General features: G+C 47.5%; 2 protein-coding genes across 11 annotated transcripts in view; one reads left to right on the forward strand and one right to left on the reverse strand.

Moving 5' to 3' along the window:
* SYNGAP1 (synaptic Ras GTPase activating protein 1) overlaps nucleotides 1–10,151 on the reverse strand; it is a 456,710-nt gene extending 446,559 nt beyond the window's left edge. For 2 of the 6 annotated variants that reach the window (XM_073561324.1, XM_073561315.1), the window contains exon 1: nucleotides 9,778–10,149. In XM_073561324.1, coding sequence (XP_073417425.1) covers nucleotides 9,778–9,976 — 199 coding nt within the window. In that variant the 5' untranslated portion in view covers nucleotides 9,977–10,149. Of the gene's footprint in view, nucleotides 1–8,886; nucleotides 9,009–9,777 lie in introns of those variants that run through there. The other 4 variants (XM_073561313.1, XM_073561314.1, XM_073561325.1 and 1 more) reach the window with 4 other exon arrangements.
* The window catches only part of CUTA (cutA divalent cation tolerance homolog), a 72,415-nt gene continuing 63,232 nt past the window's right edge, over nucleotides 9,019–18,201 (forward strand). The window contains exons 1-2 of one of the 5 annotated variants that reach the window (XM_073561326.1): nucleotides 9,101–9,173; nucleotides 12,834–12,931. In XM_073561326.1, the coding sequence (XP_073417427.1) occupies nucleotides 9,106–9,173; nucleotides 12,834–12,931 (166 nt within the window). In that variant the 5' untranslated portion in view covers nucleotides 9,101–9,105. Of the gene's footprint in view, nucleotides 9,174–9,196; nucleotides 9,241–12,833; nucleotides 12,932–18,201 lie in introns of those variants that run through there. The other 4 variants (XM_073561327.1, XM_073561328.1, XM_073561329.1 and 1 more) reach the window with 4 other exon arrangements.

The raw sequence follows: 18,201 nt of genomic DNA on the forward strand, positions 1-18,201 counted from the left end.
AGGATTAGATACACAGCTCTGCAGTCAGTATCACACAGGAGAGGATTAGATACACAGCTCAGCAGTCAGTATCACACAGGATAGTATTAGATACATGGCTCAGCAGTCAGTATCACACAGGAGAGGATTAGATACACAGCTCAGCAGTCAGTATCACACAGGATAGGATTAGATACACAGCTCAGCAGTCAGTAGCACACATGACAGGATTAGGTACACGGCTCAGCAGTCAGTATCACACAGGAGAGGATTAGATACACGGCTCAGCAGTCAGTATCACACAGGATAGGAATAGATACAGGGCTCAGCAGGCAGTATCACACAGGATAGGAATAGATACACGGCTCAGCAGGCAGTATCACACAGGATATTATTAGATACATGGCTCAGCAGTCAGTATCATACAGGATAGGATTAGATACACAGCTCAGCAGTCAGTATGTATATATACCGGCTGTACACACTGTATACCCAGTGCTGCAGTAAAGAGCTGTATATATATATATATATATATATATATATATATATATATATATATATATATATACACTGGCTGTAAACACTATATACCCAGTGCTGCAGTATAGAGCTGTATATATATATATGCAGCTCTATACTGCAGCACTGGGTATATAGTGTTTACAGCCAGTATATATAATATATACAGCTCTATACTGCACTAATATATATATATACTGGCTGTAAACACTATATCCCCAGTGCTGCAGTATAGCGCTGTATATATACCGGCTGTACACACGATATACCCAGTGCTGCAGTATAGCGCTGTATATACTGGCTGTACACACTATATACCCAGTGCTGCAGTATAGCGCTGTATATATACCGGCTGTACACACTATATACCCAGTGCTGCACTATAGAGCTGTATATACTGGCTGTACACACTATATACCCAGTGCTGCAGTATAGAGCTGTATATATATACTGGCTGTACACACTATATACCCAGTGCTGCAGTATAGAGCTGTATATATTATATATACTGGCTGTACACACTATATACCCAGTGCTGCAGTATAGAGTTGTATATATTATATATACTGGCTGTACACACTATATACTCAGTGCTGCAGTATAGGGCTGTATATATTATATATACTGGCTGTAAACACTATATACCCAGTGCTGCAGTATAGCGCTGTATATACCGGCTGTACACACTATATACCCAGTGCTGCAGTATAGCGCTGTATATACTGGCTGTACACACTATATACCCAGTGCTGCAGTATAGCGCTGTATATACTGGCTGTACACACTATATACCCAGTGCTGCAGTATAGAGCTGTATATATTATATATACTGGCTGTACACACTATATACCCAGTGCTGCAGTATAGCGCTGTATATACTGGCTGTACACACTATATACCCAGTGCTGCAGTATAGAGCTGTATATATTATATATACTGGCTGTACACACTATATACCCAGTGCTGCAGTATAGCGCTGTATATACTGGCTGTACACACTATATACCCAGTGCTGCAGTATAGCGCTGTATATATACCGGCTGTACACACTATATACCCAGTGCTGCAGTATAGAGCTGTATATACTGGCTGTACACACTATATACCCAGTGCTGCAGTATAGAGCTGTATATATTATATATACTGGCTGTACACACTATATACCCAGTGCTGCAGTATAGGGCTGTATATATACCGGCTGTACACACTCTATACCCAGTGCTGCAGTATCGCGCTGTATATACCGGCTGTACACACTCTATACCCAGTGCTGCAGTATAGCGCTGTATATACTGGCTGTACACACTATATACCTAGTGCTGCAGTATAGCGCTGTATATATTATATATACTGGCTGTACACACTATATACCCAGTGCTGCAGTATAGAGCTGTATATATTATATATACTGGCTGTACACACTATATACCCAGTGCTGCAGTATAGAGCTGTATATGTATTATATATACTGGCTCTACACACTATATACCCAGTGCTGCAGTATAGAGCTGTATATATTATATATACTGGCTGTACACACTATATACCCAGTGCTGCAGTATAGAGCTGTATATATATTAGAGCTGTATATATATCATATATACTGGCTGTACACACTATATACTCAGTGCTGCAGTATAGAGCTGTATATATACTGGCTGTACACACTATATACCCAGTGCTGCAGTATAGGGCTGTATATATACCGGCTGTACACACTATATACCCAGTGCTGCAGTATAGAGCTGTATACACTCACTGGCCACTTTATTAGGTACACCTGTCCAACTGTGTGTTAAGACTTAATTTCTAATCAGCCAATCACATGGCGGCAACTCAGTGCATTTAGGCATGTAGACATGGTCAAGACAATCTCCTGCAGTTCAAACCGAGCATCAGTATGGGGAAGAAAGGTGATTTGAGTGCCTTTGAATGTGGCATGATTGTTGGTGCCAGAAGGGCTGGTCTGAGTATTTCAGAAACTGCTGATCTACTGGGATTTTCACGCACAACCATCTCTAGGGTTTACAGAGAATGGTCTGAAAAAGAAAAAAAATCCAGTGAGCGGCAGTTCTGTGGCCGGAAATGCCTTGTTGATGCCAGAGGTCAGAGGAGAATGGGCAGACTGGTTCGAGCTGATAGAAAGGCAACAGTGACTCAAATTGCCACCCGTTACAACCAAGGTAGGCAGAAGAGCATCTCTGAACGCACAGTGCGTCGAACTTTGAGGCAGATGGGCTACAGCAGCAGAAGACCACACCGGGTACCACTCCTCTCAGCTAAGAACAGGAAACTGAGGCTACAATTTGCACAAGCTCATCGAAATTGGACAGTAGAAGATTGGAAAAACGTTGCCTGGTCTGATGAGTCTCGATTTCTGCTGCGACATTCGGATGGTAGGGTCAGAATTTGGCGTAAACAACATGAAAGCATGGATCCATCCAGCCTTGTATCAACGGTTCAGGCTGGTGGTGGTGATGTCATGGTGTGGGGAATTTTTTCTTGGCACTCTTTGGGCCCCTTGGTACCAATTGAGCATCGTTGCAACGCCACAGCCTACCTGAGTATTGTTGCTGACCATGTCCATCCCTTTATGACCACAATGTACCCAACATATGATGGCTACTTTCAGCAGGATAATGCGCCATGTCATAAAGCTCGAATCATCTCAGATTGGTTTCTTGAACATGACAATGAGTTCACTGTACTCAAATGGCCTCCTCAGTCACCAGATCTCAATCCAATAGAGCATCTTTGGGATGTGGTGGAACGGGAGATTCGCATCAGGGATGTGCAGCCGACAAATCTGCGCCAACTGTGTGATGCCATCATGTCAATATGGTCCAAAATCTCTGAGGAATGCTTCCAGCACCTTGTTGAATCTCTGCCACGAAGAATTGAGGCAGTTCTGAAGGCAAAAGGGGGTCCAACCCGTTACTAGCATGGTGTACCTAATAAAGTGGCCAGTGAGTGTATATACCGGCTGTACACACTATATACCCAGTGTTGCAGTATAGAGCTGTATATATTTTATATACCGGCTGTACACACTATATACCCAGTGCTGCAGTATAGGGCTGTATATATACTGGCTGTACACACTATATACCCAGTGCTGCAGTATAGAGCTGTATATCTAATATATAAAGCTCAAAGTGTGTGTGTGTGTGTGTGTGTGTGTGTGTGTGTGTGTGTGTGTGTGTGTGTGTGTGTGTGTGTGTGTGTGTGTGTGTGTGTGTGTGTATGTCCGGGATAGGCATCCGCACCGTCGCAGCTACAGCCACAAAATTTGGCACAGTCACACGTCTGGACCCCGAGAGCGTCCTAAGCTATGTTGTGAGGCGAAATTTTAACCCCGCGCGTTCCAACTCACCAAACAATTTTGCCCCTATCTACATACTGGGTGAAAAAGTGTGTGCGCGTCAAGCCCCGCCCCTCATTGTGATGTCACAATGCCCCTATTTGCATACTGGGGAAGCAGTGTGTGCGTATCAAGCCCCGCCCCTCATTATGATGTCACAATGGTTGCCATGGCGACGCTGATGTCATCATAGGTTGCAAGCCCTGCCGCCGCTCATTATGATGTCATAATGGTTGACTATGGGATGGAGGATGTGTGATGGGTATATGGGCACCGGACTATGGGATGGTGGATATGTATGACAGGTATATGGGCACGGGACTATGGGATGGAGGATATGTATATGGGCACGGGACTATGGGATGGAGGATATGTATGATGGGTATATGGGCACGGGACTATGGGATGGCGGATATGTATATGGGCACGGGACTATGGGAAGGAGGATGTGTGATGGGTATATGGGCACTGGACTATGGGATGGAGCATATGTTTGACGGGTATATGGGATGGCGGATATGTATATGGGCACGGGACTATGGGATGGAGGATGTGTGATGGGTATATGGGCACCGGACTATAGGATGGAGGATATGTATGATGGGTATATGGGGGACTATGAGATGGCGGATATGTATGATGGGTATATGGGCACGGGACTATGGGATGGAGGATATGTATGATGGGTATATGGGGATGGGACTATGAGATGAAGGATGTGTGATGGGTATATGGGCACTCGACTATGGGATGGCGAATATGTATGATGGGTATATGGGCATGGGACGGAGAATATGTATGATGGGTATATGGGCATGGGACGGAGAATATGTATGATGGGTATATGGGCATGGGACTATGGGATGGAGGATGTGTGATGGGTATATGGGCATGGGACTATGGGATGGAGGATGTGTGATGGGTATATGGGCACGGGCCTATGGGATGGAGAATATGTATGATGGGTATATGGGCATGGGACTATGGGATGGAGGATGTGTGATGGGTATATGGGCACTCGACTATGGGATGGAGGATATTTATAATGGGTATATAGACACGGGCCTATGGGATCGTGGATATGTATGATGGGTATATGGGCACGGGTCTATGGGATGGAGGATAATTATAATTTTCTATAACTTACCACAGTTAGTTACTATGCCCTGGCAGCGCCGGGCTCTTCAGCTAGTCTTATATATACTGGCTGTACACACTATATACCCAGTGCTGCAGTATAGGGCTGTATATATTATATATACTGGCTGTAAACACTATATATCCAGTGCTGCAGTAAAGCGCTGTATATGCCGGCTGTACACACTATATACCCAGTGCTGCAGTATAGAGCTATATATATTATATATACTGGCTGTACACACTATATACCCAGTGCTGCAGCATAGGGCTGTATATATTATATATACTGGCTGTAAACACTATATACCCAGTGCTGCAGTATAGCGCTGTATATACTGGCTGTACACACTATATACCCAGTGCTGCAGTATAGAGCTATATATATTATATATACTGGCTGTACACACTATATACCCAGTGCTGCAGCATAGGGCTGTATATATTATATATACTGGCTGTAAACACTATATACCCAGTGCTGCAGTATAGCGCTGTATATATATACTGGCTGTACACACTATATACCCAGTGCTGCAGTATAGCGCTGTATATATATTATATATACTGGCTGTACACACTATATACCCAGTGCTGCAGTATAGCGCTGTATATATTATATATACTGGCTGTACACACTATATACTCAGTGCTGCAGTATAGCGCTGTATATATTATATATACTGGCTGTACACACTATATACTCAGTGCTGCAGTATAGCGCTGTATATATACTGGCTGTACACACTATATACTCAGTGCTGCAGTATAGCGCTGTATATATATACTGGCTGTACACACTATATACCCAGTGCTGCAGTATAGCGCTGTATATATATTATATATACTGGCTGTACACACTATATACCCAGTGCTGCAGTATAGCGCTGTATATATTATATATACTGGCTGTACACACTATATACTCAGTGCTGCAGTATAGCGCTGTATATATTATATATACTGGCTGTACACACTATATACTCAGTGCTGCAGTATAGCGCTGTATATATACTGGCTGTACACACTATATACCCAGTGCTGCAGTATAGAGCTGTATATATATACTGGCTGTACACACTATATACCCAGTGCTGCAGTATAGCGCTGTATATATATTATATATACTGGCTTTACACACTATATACCCAGTGCTGCAGTATAGCGCTGTATATATTATATATACTGGCTGTACACACTATATACTCAGTGCTGCAGTATAGCGCTGTATATATTATATATACTGACTGTACACACTATATACTCAGTGCTGCAGTATAGCGCTGTATATATATACTGGCTGTACACACTATATACCCAGTGCTGCAGTATAGCGCTGTATATATATACTGGCTGTACACACTATATACTCAGTGCTGCAGTATAGCGCTGTATATATTATATATACTGGCTGTACACACTATATACTCAGTGCTGCAGTATAGCGCTGTATATATACTGGCTGTACACACTATATACTCAGTGCTGCAGTATAGCGCTGTATATATATACTGGCTGTACACACTATATACCCAGTGCTGCAGTATAGCGCTGTATATATATTATATATACTGGCTGTACACACTATATACCCAGTGCTGCAGTATAGCGCTGTATATATTATATATACTGGCTGTACACACTATATACTCAGTGCTGCAGTATAGCGCTGTATATATTATATATACTGGCTGTACACACTATATACTCAGTGCTGCAGTATAGCGCTGTATATATACTGGCTGTACACACTATATACCCAGTGCTGCAGTATAGAGCTGTATATATATACTGGCTGTACACACTATATACCCAGTGCTGCAGTATAGCGCTGTATATATATTATATATACTGGCTGTACACACTATATACCCAGTGCTGCAGTATAGCGCTGTATATATTATATATACTGGCTGTACACACTATATACTCAGTGCTGCAGTATAGCGCTGTATATATACTGGCTGTACACACTATATACCCAGTGCTGCAGTATAGCGCTGTATATATAATATATATACTGGCTGTACACACTATATACCCAGTGCTGCAGTATAGCGCTGTATATATTATATATACTGGCTGTACACACTATATACTCAGTGCTGCAGTATAGCGCTGTATATATACTGGCTGTACACACTATATACCCAGTGCTGCAGTATAGCGCTGTATATATATACTGGCTGTACACACTATATACCCAGTGCTGCAGTATAGCGCTGTATATACTGGCTGTACACACTATATACCCAGTGCTGCAGTATAGCGCTGTATATATATACCGGCTGTACACACTATATACCCAGTGCTGCAGTATAGAGCTGTATATATATACCGGCTGTACACACTATATACCCAGTGCTGCAGTATAGCGCTGTATATATACTGGCTGTACACACTATATACTCAGTGCTGCAGTATAGCGCTGTATATATATACTGGCTGTACACACTATATACCCAGTGCTGCAGTATAGCGCTGTATATATATTATATATACTGGCTGTACACACTATATACCCAGTGCTGCAGTATAGCGCTGTATATATATTATATATACTGGCTGTACACACTATATACCCAGTGCTGCAGTATAGAGCTGTATATATTTTATATACCGGCGGTACACACTATATACCCAGTGCTGCAGTATAGGGCTGTATATATACTGGCTGTACACACTATATACCCAGTGCTGCAGTATAGAGCTGTATATATTATATATACTGGCTGTACACACTATATACCCAGTGCTGCAGTATAGCGCTGTATATATTATATATACTGGCTGTACACACTATATACTCAGTGCTGCAGTATAGCGCTGTATATATACTGGCTGTACACACTATATACCCAGTGCTGCAGTATAGAGCTGTATATATTTTATATACCGGCGGTACACACTATATACCCAGTGCTGCAGTATAGGGCTGTATATATACTGGCTGTACACACTATATACCCAGTGCTGCAGTATAGAGCTGTATATATTATATATACTGGCTGTACACACTATATACCCAGTGCTGCAGTATAGCGCTGTATATATTATATATACTGGCTGTACACACTATATACTCAGTGCTGCAGTATAGCGCTGTATATACTGGCTGTACACACTATATACCCAGTGCTGCAGTATAGCGCTGTATATATATACTGGCTGTACACACTATATACCCAGTGCTGCAGTATAGCGCTGTATATATATTATATATACTGGCTGTACACACTATATACCCAGTGCTGCAGTATAGCGCTGTATATATATACTGGCTGTACACACTATATACCCAGTGCTGCAGTATAGCGCTGTATATATATACTGGCTGTACACACTATATACCCAGTGCTGCAGTATAGCGCTGTATATATTATATATACTGGCTGTACACACTATATACCCAGTGCTGCAGTATAGCGCTGTATATATATACCGGCTGTACACACTATATACCCAGTGCTGCAGTATAGAGCTGTATATATATACCGGCTGTACACACTATATACCCAGTGCTGCAGTATAGCGCTGTATATACTGGCTGTACACACTGTATACACCCACAGTGGACGCAGACATTCCCGGCTGCACAGCTGTGTATGACAGATGCGGTGATGTCACTGTACACATACAGATCACTGTGCAGTATACAGACGTATATGTACGTTTAAATATATACATATATTTGCTATTTGCATTGATACATATTATTTCCACATGCAGTCGCCCCCGTGCCGTGCATGTGAATGATGACAGGTGGTTGCGGTACCGCCGCCGCCGCTCGGAGCCCCCGCCATTGTAATGCAGCATTTGCAGTCGCGCAGACATGAACAGACACAATGATGGGACACATGTATGAGGTGATAGTATGTAAATATACACACATGAAGCGTCACCCCGGGATACAACTCCCATGGTGCACCGTTGTCTTGGGCTGCAGCCTCTGTCTCTGCGTCAATGACCTCAATAAAGTTGCGCGAAGAAGACAGTAGCCGTTCCTATAGAAACGTTGAGCTCGCCATACTGCCAAGGGCGGATGCGGCTGATAAGCAATCAGGAAGTGAGTGCAGAGAAAGAAGCCACAGAAGGCAGGGAGAGACGCCATGTTTGTGGTGGCAAGAAATAAGAGCATCCGGGTGACAGGTCAGGAGCTGTGTGTGGCTGTAGCACGGTAATACTCAACATGGCCGGGGGGATAAGTGCTGTCCTATGTACACAGTGGCTGCACCAGTAGATCAGTGAGTGCAGCTCTGGGGTATAATACAGGATGTAACTCAGGATCAGTAATGTAATGTATGTACACAGTGACTGCACCAGCAGAATAGTGAGTGCAGCTCTGGAGGATAATACAGGATGTTACTCAGGATCAGTAATGTATGTACACAGTGGCTGCAGCAGCAGCAGAGTAGTGAGTGCAGCCCTGTACACGCCCAGGAAGAGGAGGAGCGTCGCAGCTGAGCGTCTGCAGGCTGGGGTTTTGCTAAGCTCCTGGGAAGGGAGGTTTTTTTTCCTGCAAGGACTTTCCATCTGCCCCCTTCCCAGGAAAGAGGACTCTACCTGGGACTGAACGCCGGGGCTGTGCCCCTGGCTCCCACCCTCCGGCAAGCCAGCTGGGGGTGGGGGGCCTCATCCACCACCAGGAGGCCCAAGGCACAGCCAGCCAGTCCCAGGGATGGGGAAAAAGCCGCTGCCCTCTGTCCCACCCACCCTTCTTAGTAATGCTGTGCTGCCCCCAAAAGCTGGCGGAGAGTTGTCGGGGTCCCCGGCCCACCTACCTTCATCTGGGGGTGCGGGGACTCTGGCGCTCCCTGGCAAGCCGGCGGCGGGGGTGAAGAAAAGTGCAGGGCAGGGAGCGGTGCCAGTGGCCGTCCCTGCCCAGAGCAAGGAAACCTTAGAAAAAGGAAAAAAAATGGAGCTGAAACCAGGAGCTGCTGTTGCTCCTAGGCCCAGCCAGGGCAGGGTGCATGATGTCATCTGCACTGAGGCATTTAAAGGGGCAGCAGCGCTCCTGGACAGGAGCTGGAGTAGCTCCCAGCAAGAGAGCTCAGGGCCCCCAGCAGGCAAAGAGAGGAACTGCACTGGTTCGGGAAATGTAAATAATGTAAATAATGTTGCTATGTTCACCAATTGTGCAAGTGAGAGTGAGTACGAAAGTGGAGTGGACATATTTGAGATGTTTGCTGAAGTGAATGGTGATATGAGTGACATGGATGAAGGAGTGAGTGCTACTGTGAATGTGGGTGAGTGTGCTGGAGTGAATGCTGGGGTGAATGCAAATAATAAAAGAGTGAATGGGAGAGTGAGTGGGAGGACGAATGAGGGTGCTGGCACAAGTGGTGGTAGTGGTGGGAGGGCTGGCCCGTCTGCCCCCCTGGCCGCAAGACCCCAACATAGTTATGCGGGGGCCGCGGCTGGGGGTCGGGGTGGTCCTCGGGGTGGTCCTGGGGGGGTCTCCTCGCCTCCGGGCTCCAGGGACGGCGCTTTGCACCACCGTTTCCTGGAGGCCCTCAAAAAAGGAGAAAGGTCGATAGTGGTAGAGGGGAGGACAGTGGACTTGTCTTTCTGGATAGAGAGACACGGCCTTGCTGCCTTCCAAAACCAAAGGGAGGGAGGGACTGTTTGGTCTCTCCCCACAGCCGGGCAGGGGCCGCAAAGGAGGAATGTGGTCCGTCTTAGGTGGGGGGGCAGTGAAGCTTGTCCACCTAGGAGCAAGGTGGTGGAGCTCCTCCTTAAGATGGGCTTCGGGGCGAATGACATCTTTGCCCTGATACATCCTTCGGCGTCCCGCTTCTTCGACGTCAGCTTTGTGCGGCCAGAGGGGCTTGAGCTCTTCTGGTCTAACTATGAGCTGGTGCGGGAAGAGCCCGGATGGCGAGACTTCGTTGCGCAAGCGGTGTCTCGCCAAAATTCCGTCAAGCGAGTGACCGTGGTCACTTGTAACGAGTCACTTGCCGGCGTGGACATTATGACGTGGCTTTCCCGTTACGGGGAAGTCACCGAGGTCCCCAAAAAGAACAGGGACGAATTCGGCATCTGGTCGGGGGGCTGGACCTTCATGGTTAAACTGAAGGTTTCCGGCGGCACAGTCACCCACATCCCTTCCTCGGCGTTCCTGGGAAGGGACAGGATCCTGGTCTTCTACCAGGGGCAACCGAAGGTCTGCCACGAGTGCGGCGACCCCACTCACTTCAGCGCTAGCTGCAAGGTACAGAAATGTACCTTGTGTGGTGGGGTAGGTCATCTGGCCGCCTCGTGTAAGGACATTCGGTGTCACTTGTGTGGTGACCTAGGTCACCCTCTCAGCCGCTGCCCTCGCTCCTTTTCTAATGCCGCTGCAGGCCCGGCGGGAGGAGTCCGTGAGGGAGAAACCTCTGGCGGCGCTCCTGCAGCTGTGGCAGGTGGTGGCGGAGGGGAAGGGGCTGAGGGACCGGTGAGGAAGGGCAATGCCAAGGTGAGGGGCCCCGCGTATGTGCGGAGGCAAGAAAAACGCCATGGGGGTGGGGGGCAGGTGAAGTCTCGGGCAACCGGGTCGATGCCTGCTCCTCCCTCCAGGCCCTTGGCAAAAGCCTCTGAGGTCCTGAGGGAGAGTGTGGTGAGAGAGGAGATCAGGAGGATGGAGAGGGAGGATAAAGCGGCTGACTCGGACGGGTCCTCACAGTATGAAAGTGTTGATGAGGAGGTCCAGGAGCAGCCTACAGCAGCGGGTGGCAAAAGTAAACGTGCCAATCGTAACAAATCGGGGGGGAAGAAGGCTGGCAAGCCTTCAAAATCTCCCCCGCCCCCGACCACCAGGGTGCGCACGGAAGGGCCCGCTGACCCCCCTCTGATTGATCTCTCCAACCTGTTCAGCGTCCTCGGAGGCTCGGATGATGGGCCGCAAGACGAGGATGCTGGGCCGGGGGTACCACCGGAGGGTCCTTCGGGGGATGGTGGGGTCCGTCCCTCAGGGGGCAGTGTTCCTCCTGGGGGGGGGACAGACCTGGAACCCGGGGGCGAGGACACCGGGGGGGGTGGGATGGACACAACGGGAGCTTCCCTGAAAAGGAAGGTGTCCGACCCCTCCCCAGGTGGAGGTGATAGCAGTGGTAAGAAGTTGGCCATCCAACTTGATCACCCATGATGGCGGAACTCGCCCCGTTGACGCTGGCATCTATTAATGTTGCCAGCATAAAGTCAGATGCGGCTCGTTTCACGGCCTTTGATTTTTTCTCCCGGATTGAGGCAGAAATTTTATTCTTGCAAGAGACCAGACTAACAGACATGGGGGCCATCTATAAAGCACGGAGGGAGTGGAGGTGCGGGCCCTCATACTGGTCTCTTGCGGCCGAGCCGTATAGCGGGGTGGCAGTCCTTTTTAAGACTGCAGCTGTTGAATGCCGACGGGTTACTGAGTTGGAAATGGGGAGGTGCCTGATCCTAGATGTCTTCATGAGGGGACAAGAGCTCCGGCTCATCAACATCTGCGGCCCGCAGTCCAAGTGGGACCGCAAATGTCTCTTCCTGAGGATCAAGCCCTTTCTTTTTACGAGCCGGCAGGTGGTCTTCGGTGGGGACTTCAACACCATTACGAGGTCCCGTGACCGGGGGGGTCCCGGAGATCGCCTGGCTTATGATAGCGTCGCGTTGAATAGCATAGCCAGCGAAGCTCGCCTGGTGGATGTCCACATCCGGCACACCCCAGGTCACGGAGGTTTCACCTACCATAGGGGTAGCTGTAGGTCTAGAATAGACAGGTTTTTTTTGAAGGAGGACGCCATCTTTTCTGCTGTGTCCGCCGTTGAGGTGGAGTTCTCCGATCACTGTCTAATTTTCTTTTCTCTGAATGTTGCAGAGACTCATCGGATGGGAAGAGGGCTGTGGAAGCTCAATTCGTCCCTGCTGGAAGAAGCGGAGGTGAGACAATCCTTCGAGGACTTTCTTCAGAGCCAGGTACCGCTGTTGGATCTCTGTAGTAGTAAGTCAGAGTGGTGGGAGATCTTCAAAAAGCGGGTGGCGGGGTTCTTCCGTCAGCTCTCGAGCCTCAGGAGTCTGAACAGGCACCGCTTGTACCAGGCCCTGGGGAGGAAACTCGAGCAGCTTGTCTCGACTGGAGGTGACCGTGAGGAAATCTCCAGAGTGAAATCTTTGCTCAAGAGGTGTCAGTATGATAGACACACATCTTTAGTTTTTGAGAGGGACTTCGGGAAGTACCGCTCACCCGACCCTTACCGAAACTGTAAGATGTCAGTGAATTGTAAGATGGTGACATGACTGATCGACAGTACGGGGTCCCTGAACAGATCCAAATCAGGGATCCTGGAGGTGGTCAGATCCTTCTACTCACACCTCTTGGAAAAGAAGGATCTGGATCGGGACAGGATGTCGGCTTTCCTGGCTGAAACCGTCCCTGAGCCAGGGGGTGATCCCTCTCTTGGTGTTTTGGCAGAGGAAATCAGGGAAGAGGAAGTGAGACTGGCCATTGATGGGCTTCGGCCCAAGAAATCGCCAGGTCCGGATGGCTTAACATCCGAGTTCTATAAGACTTTTAGGGACTCCTTGGTCCCCCTCTTGACAGGGGTATTTAATGAGTGTCTCTCCTCGGGCACTCTTCCCGACTCAATGAGGAAGTCAGCCCTCATTATTCTGTCAAAGGGTAAGGATCCGTCCCGTATCGAGAATTGGCGTCCCATAGCGCTTCTCGATACGGACCGGAAGGTTCTGGCCAAGGTGCTGTTTAATCGGCTGGTGAAGTTTGCACCCCGGCTCCTTTCAGGGGCCCAGCATTGCTCTGTTCCGGGCCGCAGTACTTTTAGTGCTGTGCTCGGTGTCCGAGAGGCAGTGGAGCAGGGTAGGGCAGGTCACTGGAGGGGGTACTTGCTGTCATTAGATCAAGCGAAAGCCTTTGACCGGGTCAACCACGAGTACCTCTGGTCCGTCCTTTTGAGGTATGGTCTGCCTGGGAGATTTGTAAAATGGTTAGAGATCTTGTACCAAGGGGCTGAGACTTTTCCGCTGGTGAACGGTTGGTCAGGTCGCCCTTTTGAGGTGGGTTCTGGGGTCCGTCAGGGCTGTCCGCTGAGCCCGCTTTTATACGTGTTCGCGATCGATCCCTTCCTAAGGAGGGTAGATCGTGGACCGTTGGCGGGAGTCGGGATGGACCAGGCGGGCTCTGGGTCCTCTCTGAGGGTGGTGGCGTATGCCGATGATGTTTCCCTTTTCGTGTCCTCGAGAAGGGAGGCGGATTGGGTCATGTCGGAGGTAGTGCGCTACTCGGAGGCATCCGGGTCCATGATCAACCGGGATAAGTGTGAAAGTCTCTGGCTGGGAGGGGGAGATCCCAGGTTTGATCTCCCGGACACCCTTCCAGGGCCCCAGGCCACCGCCAAAATTCTAGGCATCGAATTTGGCCCCGGGGATTACCCCCAGCAAAATTGGGAGGGCAGACTTAAGATCGCCGCCCAAAAGGTGGACCAATGGAAGGGTTGGTCTTTAACCCTGAGGGAAAGGGTTGCCCTGGCTAAAGGCTTTCTGCTACCTTTATTAATATACCTGGGCAGTGTGTGCATCTTGCCGGAACCTCTCTGGACACGGGTCTATAGCCTGTTCTTCCAATTGTTATGGGGGAATAGGCTTAACCTAATCAAGAGGGAGGTTACATACCGTACGAGGAGACTAGGCGGGTTGGGTATGGTCAACCCGGTGGTGTTTCTAGTAAACACCTTTCTTAAGACTAACATCTCCAACCTCTGGCTAGAGAGGGCTCCTCCGTGGGTAGTCTCCTGCAAGGGTTGGCTTTGGCCTTTCTTCCAGGAATGGGAGACAGGAGGGCAGGTGAAGGACCTACGCACACCTCATGGGCATCTCCCGGCTTACGCTACCCCGGTTCTGAAGGTGATCCGCCGGTGGGGTCTGGGAATGTGGGAAATCAGGACCATGTCGAGGCAATGCCTTGACAGGAGGGTCCTGTTGACCCATTTCCAGAAGCCCCCGGCCCTTAAGGATTGCCCAGGCCGGGATCTGGAGGTCGGGCTGGGGCTTTTAAATTCTAAGCGGATCCCCATGAAGTTTTGGGACTTGACCTGGCGTTGCTTCCACGGGAGGCTGTATGTAAAGGATAACTTGAAGTGCAGGAAATCCGATGATCGGGGTTGTCCCCGTGAGGAGTGTGGCGACGTGCTGGAAAGCATGGAGCACTTCCTGCTTCAGTGTCCCTTTAATGCAGAGGTGTACAACAGGGTGGGTGCTTCCATACGCTGGCCGCGGCTGGCGTCCCTCTCCTACGCTGAGTGGGCCTATGGAGCGTTCAGATCCCTGGGTGGCCGGGACCCGTGCACTTTATTCCTAGTCAGTGTAGTGGTTAGGTTCTACACTTGGAATGCACGGTGCCTAGTTTCGACGCGGAAAAAAACCCTCCCGAGGGATGAGGTGGTAGGAAACATCTTGGGTGACCTGGTGAAGGTCCGTTCTTTGGAGTTTGAAAGGTTGGGTGTGAGGAAGGCCTCTTGGCTTTGGAGAGGCCTCTCCTTTTAAAAACGCACTCAAGGGAGAGCTAGCTCCGTGTGAATGAGGGTAGGGATAGCATAATTTTCACTGGGTGTGTTAGGGACAGAAGAAGAGGCAGATAGGGACAGGGAGGGACAGGCACTGAGGGACAGATAGAGAGTTAGTTATGATAAGTTAGGTAGAGTAGGGGCAGGTAGGGACAGATAGGGACAGTTTCTTTAGGGACAGAAGTAGGGACAGTCTTAGTTGTTGAGGGACAGGGTGAATGTGTTAGTGAGGGATGGGGCCTCCAGAACTCCTTTCCTGGTGTTGGGCTGGTGCATGTCACTTTAGCTTTTTGTTTTGGAAGCATGAAATTTACTGGATATTGGGCTTGCAGGCACCAAACTTGGGCCTGTGGCAAGGTTTTTGGAAATGTGGTTAATACTTATTGTTTGGGTAATATTATCACTGGTTATAGCAGGTCGTATCTTAGGTGTATAACAAGTGTAGTATGTGCTTTTTGTGTATCTGTACATGTATGCAGTATTGTATGTATGTCGTTAGGATGGTGCTTTTAAAAAAATGTATATATTATAGTTAGGAAAGGGGGAAGGGGTACAGTCAGGTTGGGTGGGGGTTTCTTGCGGGAGGGAGGGGGAAGTTTGGACCCTGGAATGGACCCTGAGAAATCAAGGGCCGAAGATCAGAAGGAAGATGGCCTGGGAACTACACCAAGGACCATGTGAAATATATAAGGAAATGTAGAGGCGGGCCATAAACTTTCCTGGACCCTGAGGTGCTGTTTTTTTTTTTCTGAGGCCATAAACTTTCATGGACCTAGGTGTGGAAAAGGCTACGAACTTGTGGACCTGTGGTGTGGGTGGTGGGAAAAATAAATAAATAAATAAAAAATAAATAAATAAATAAAATAAAATAAAAAAAATAAATATATATAAAAAAAAAAAAAAGGGGGGTGGTTTCTTGCTGTGTTGAGGGGAAGTAGTTGAGGGTCTGCCAAGATGGCTGTTTTTTCTGTTTAAGGCAGTGGGCCAGAAAAAGTGTTTACTTTCCTGTTTTAAATCCAGTATATAGGAATGAATGGGAGCATGAGTGAAGGTGTGAATGGGGTTGAATGTGAAGGAATGGATTTTTGTTTGTTTTCTTTGTTTTTTTTGGTTCCTGCTGGGGGTCCCTCAGGCTGCAAAGCCTGGAGACACTGCACTATGTCCTTCAGAGATGGACTGTCGTAAGCTAGCATATTTGCACAAGTTTTTTTTTTTGTATGTCGGTGTGGTTTATTTTAGTTCATGTATCGTGGTTTTTGATTTCTGGAATGTTGTTTTTGTCTGTCTTATGTATTATGTATTGTGTTTTTGATATTTTTATAATAAAAGAGATACAGGATGTTACTCAGGATCAGTAATGTAATGTATGTACACAGTGACTGCACCAGCAGAATAGTGAGTGCAGCTCTGGAATATAATACAGGATGTATCTCAGGACCAGTAATGTATGTACACAGTGACTGCACCAGCAGAATAGTGAGTGCAGCTCTGGAGTATAATACAGGATGTAACTCAGGACCAGTAATGTATGTACACAGTGACTGCACCAGCAGAATAGTGAGTGCAGCTCTGGAATATAATACAGGCTGTATCTCAGGACCAGTAATGTATGTACACAGTGACTGCACCAGCAGAATAGTGAGTGCAGCTCTGGAGTATAATACAGGATGTAACTCAGGATCAGTAATGTAATGTATGTGCACAGTGACTGCACCAGCAGAATAGTGAGTGCAGCTCTGGAGTATAATACAGGATGTAACTCAGGATCAGTAATGTAATGTATGTGCACAGTGACTGCACCAGCAGAATAGTGAGTGCAGCTCTGGAGTATAATACAGGATGTAACTCAGGATCAGTACAGGATCAGTAATGTAATGTATGTACACAGTGACTGCACCAGCAGAATAGTGAGTGCAGCTCTGGAGTATAATACAGGATTTAACTCAGGATCAGTAATGTATGTACACAGTGACTGCACCAGCAGAATAGTGAGTGCAGCTCTGGGGTATAAAACAGGATGTAACTCAGGATCAGTAATGTAATGTATGTACACAGTGAATGCACCAGCAGAATAGTGAGTGCAGCTCTGGAGTATAATACAGGATGTAACTCAGGATCAGTAATGTATGTACACAGTGACTGCTCCAGCAGAATAGCGTGTGCAGCTCTGGGGTATAATACAGGATGTAACTCAGGATCAGTAATGTAATGTACACAGTGATAGCACCAGCAGAATAGTGAGTGCAGCTCTGGGATATAAAACAGGATGTAACTCAGGATCAGTAATGTAATGTACACATTGACTGCACCAGCAGAATAGTGAGTGCAGCTCTGGAGTATAATACAGGATGTAACTCAGGATCATTAATGTATGTACACAGTGACTGCACCAGCAGAATAGTGAGTGCAGCTCTGGGGTATAATACAGGATGTAACTCAGGATCAGTACAGGATCAGTAATGTAATGTATGTACACAGTGACTGCACCTAGCAGAATAGTGAGAGTAGCTCTGGGGTATAATACAGGATGTAACTCAGGATCAGTAATGTAATCTATGTACACAGTGACTGCACCAGTGAGTGCAGCTCCGAGTATAATACAGGACGTAACTCAGGATCAGTAATGTATGTACACAGTGACTGCACCAGCAGAATAGTAAGTGCAGCTCT

Source organism: Dendrobates tinctorius, unplaced genomic scaffold (assembly GCF_039654945.1).
Source record: "Dendrobates tinctorius isolate UK_male_01 unplaced genomic scaffold, ASM3965494v1 ptg000315l, whole genome shotgun sequence".
Lineage (NCBI taxonomy): Eukaryota > Metazoa > Chordata > Amphibia > Anura > Dendrobatidae > Dendrobates > Dendrobates tinctorius.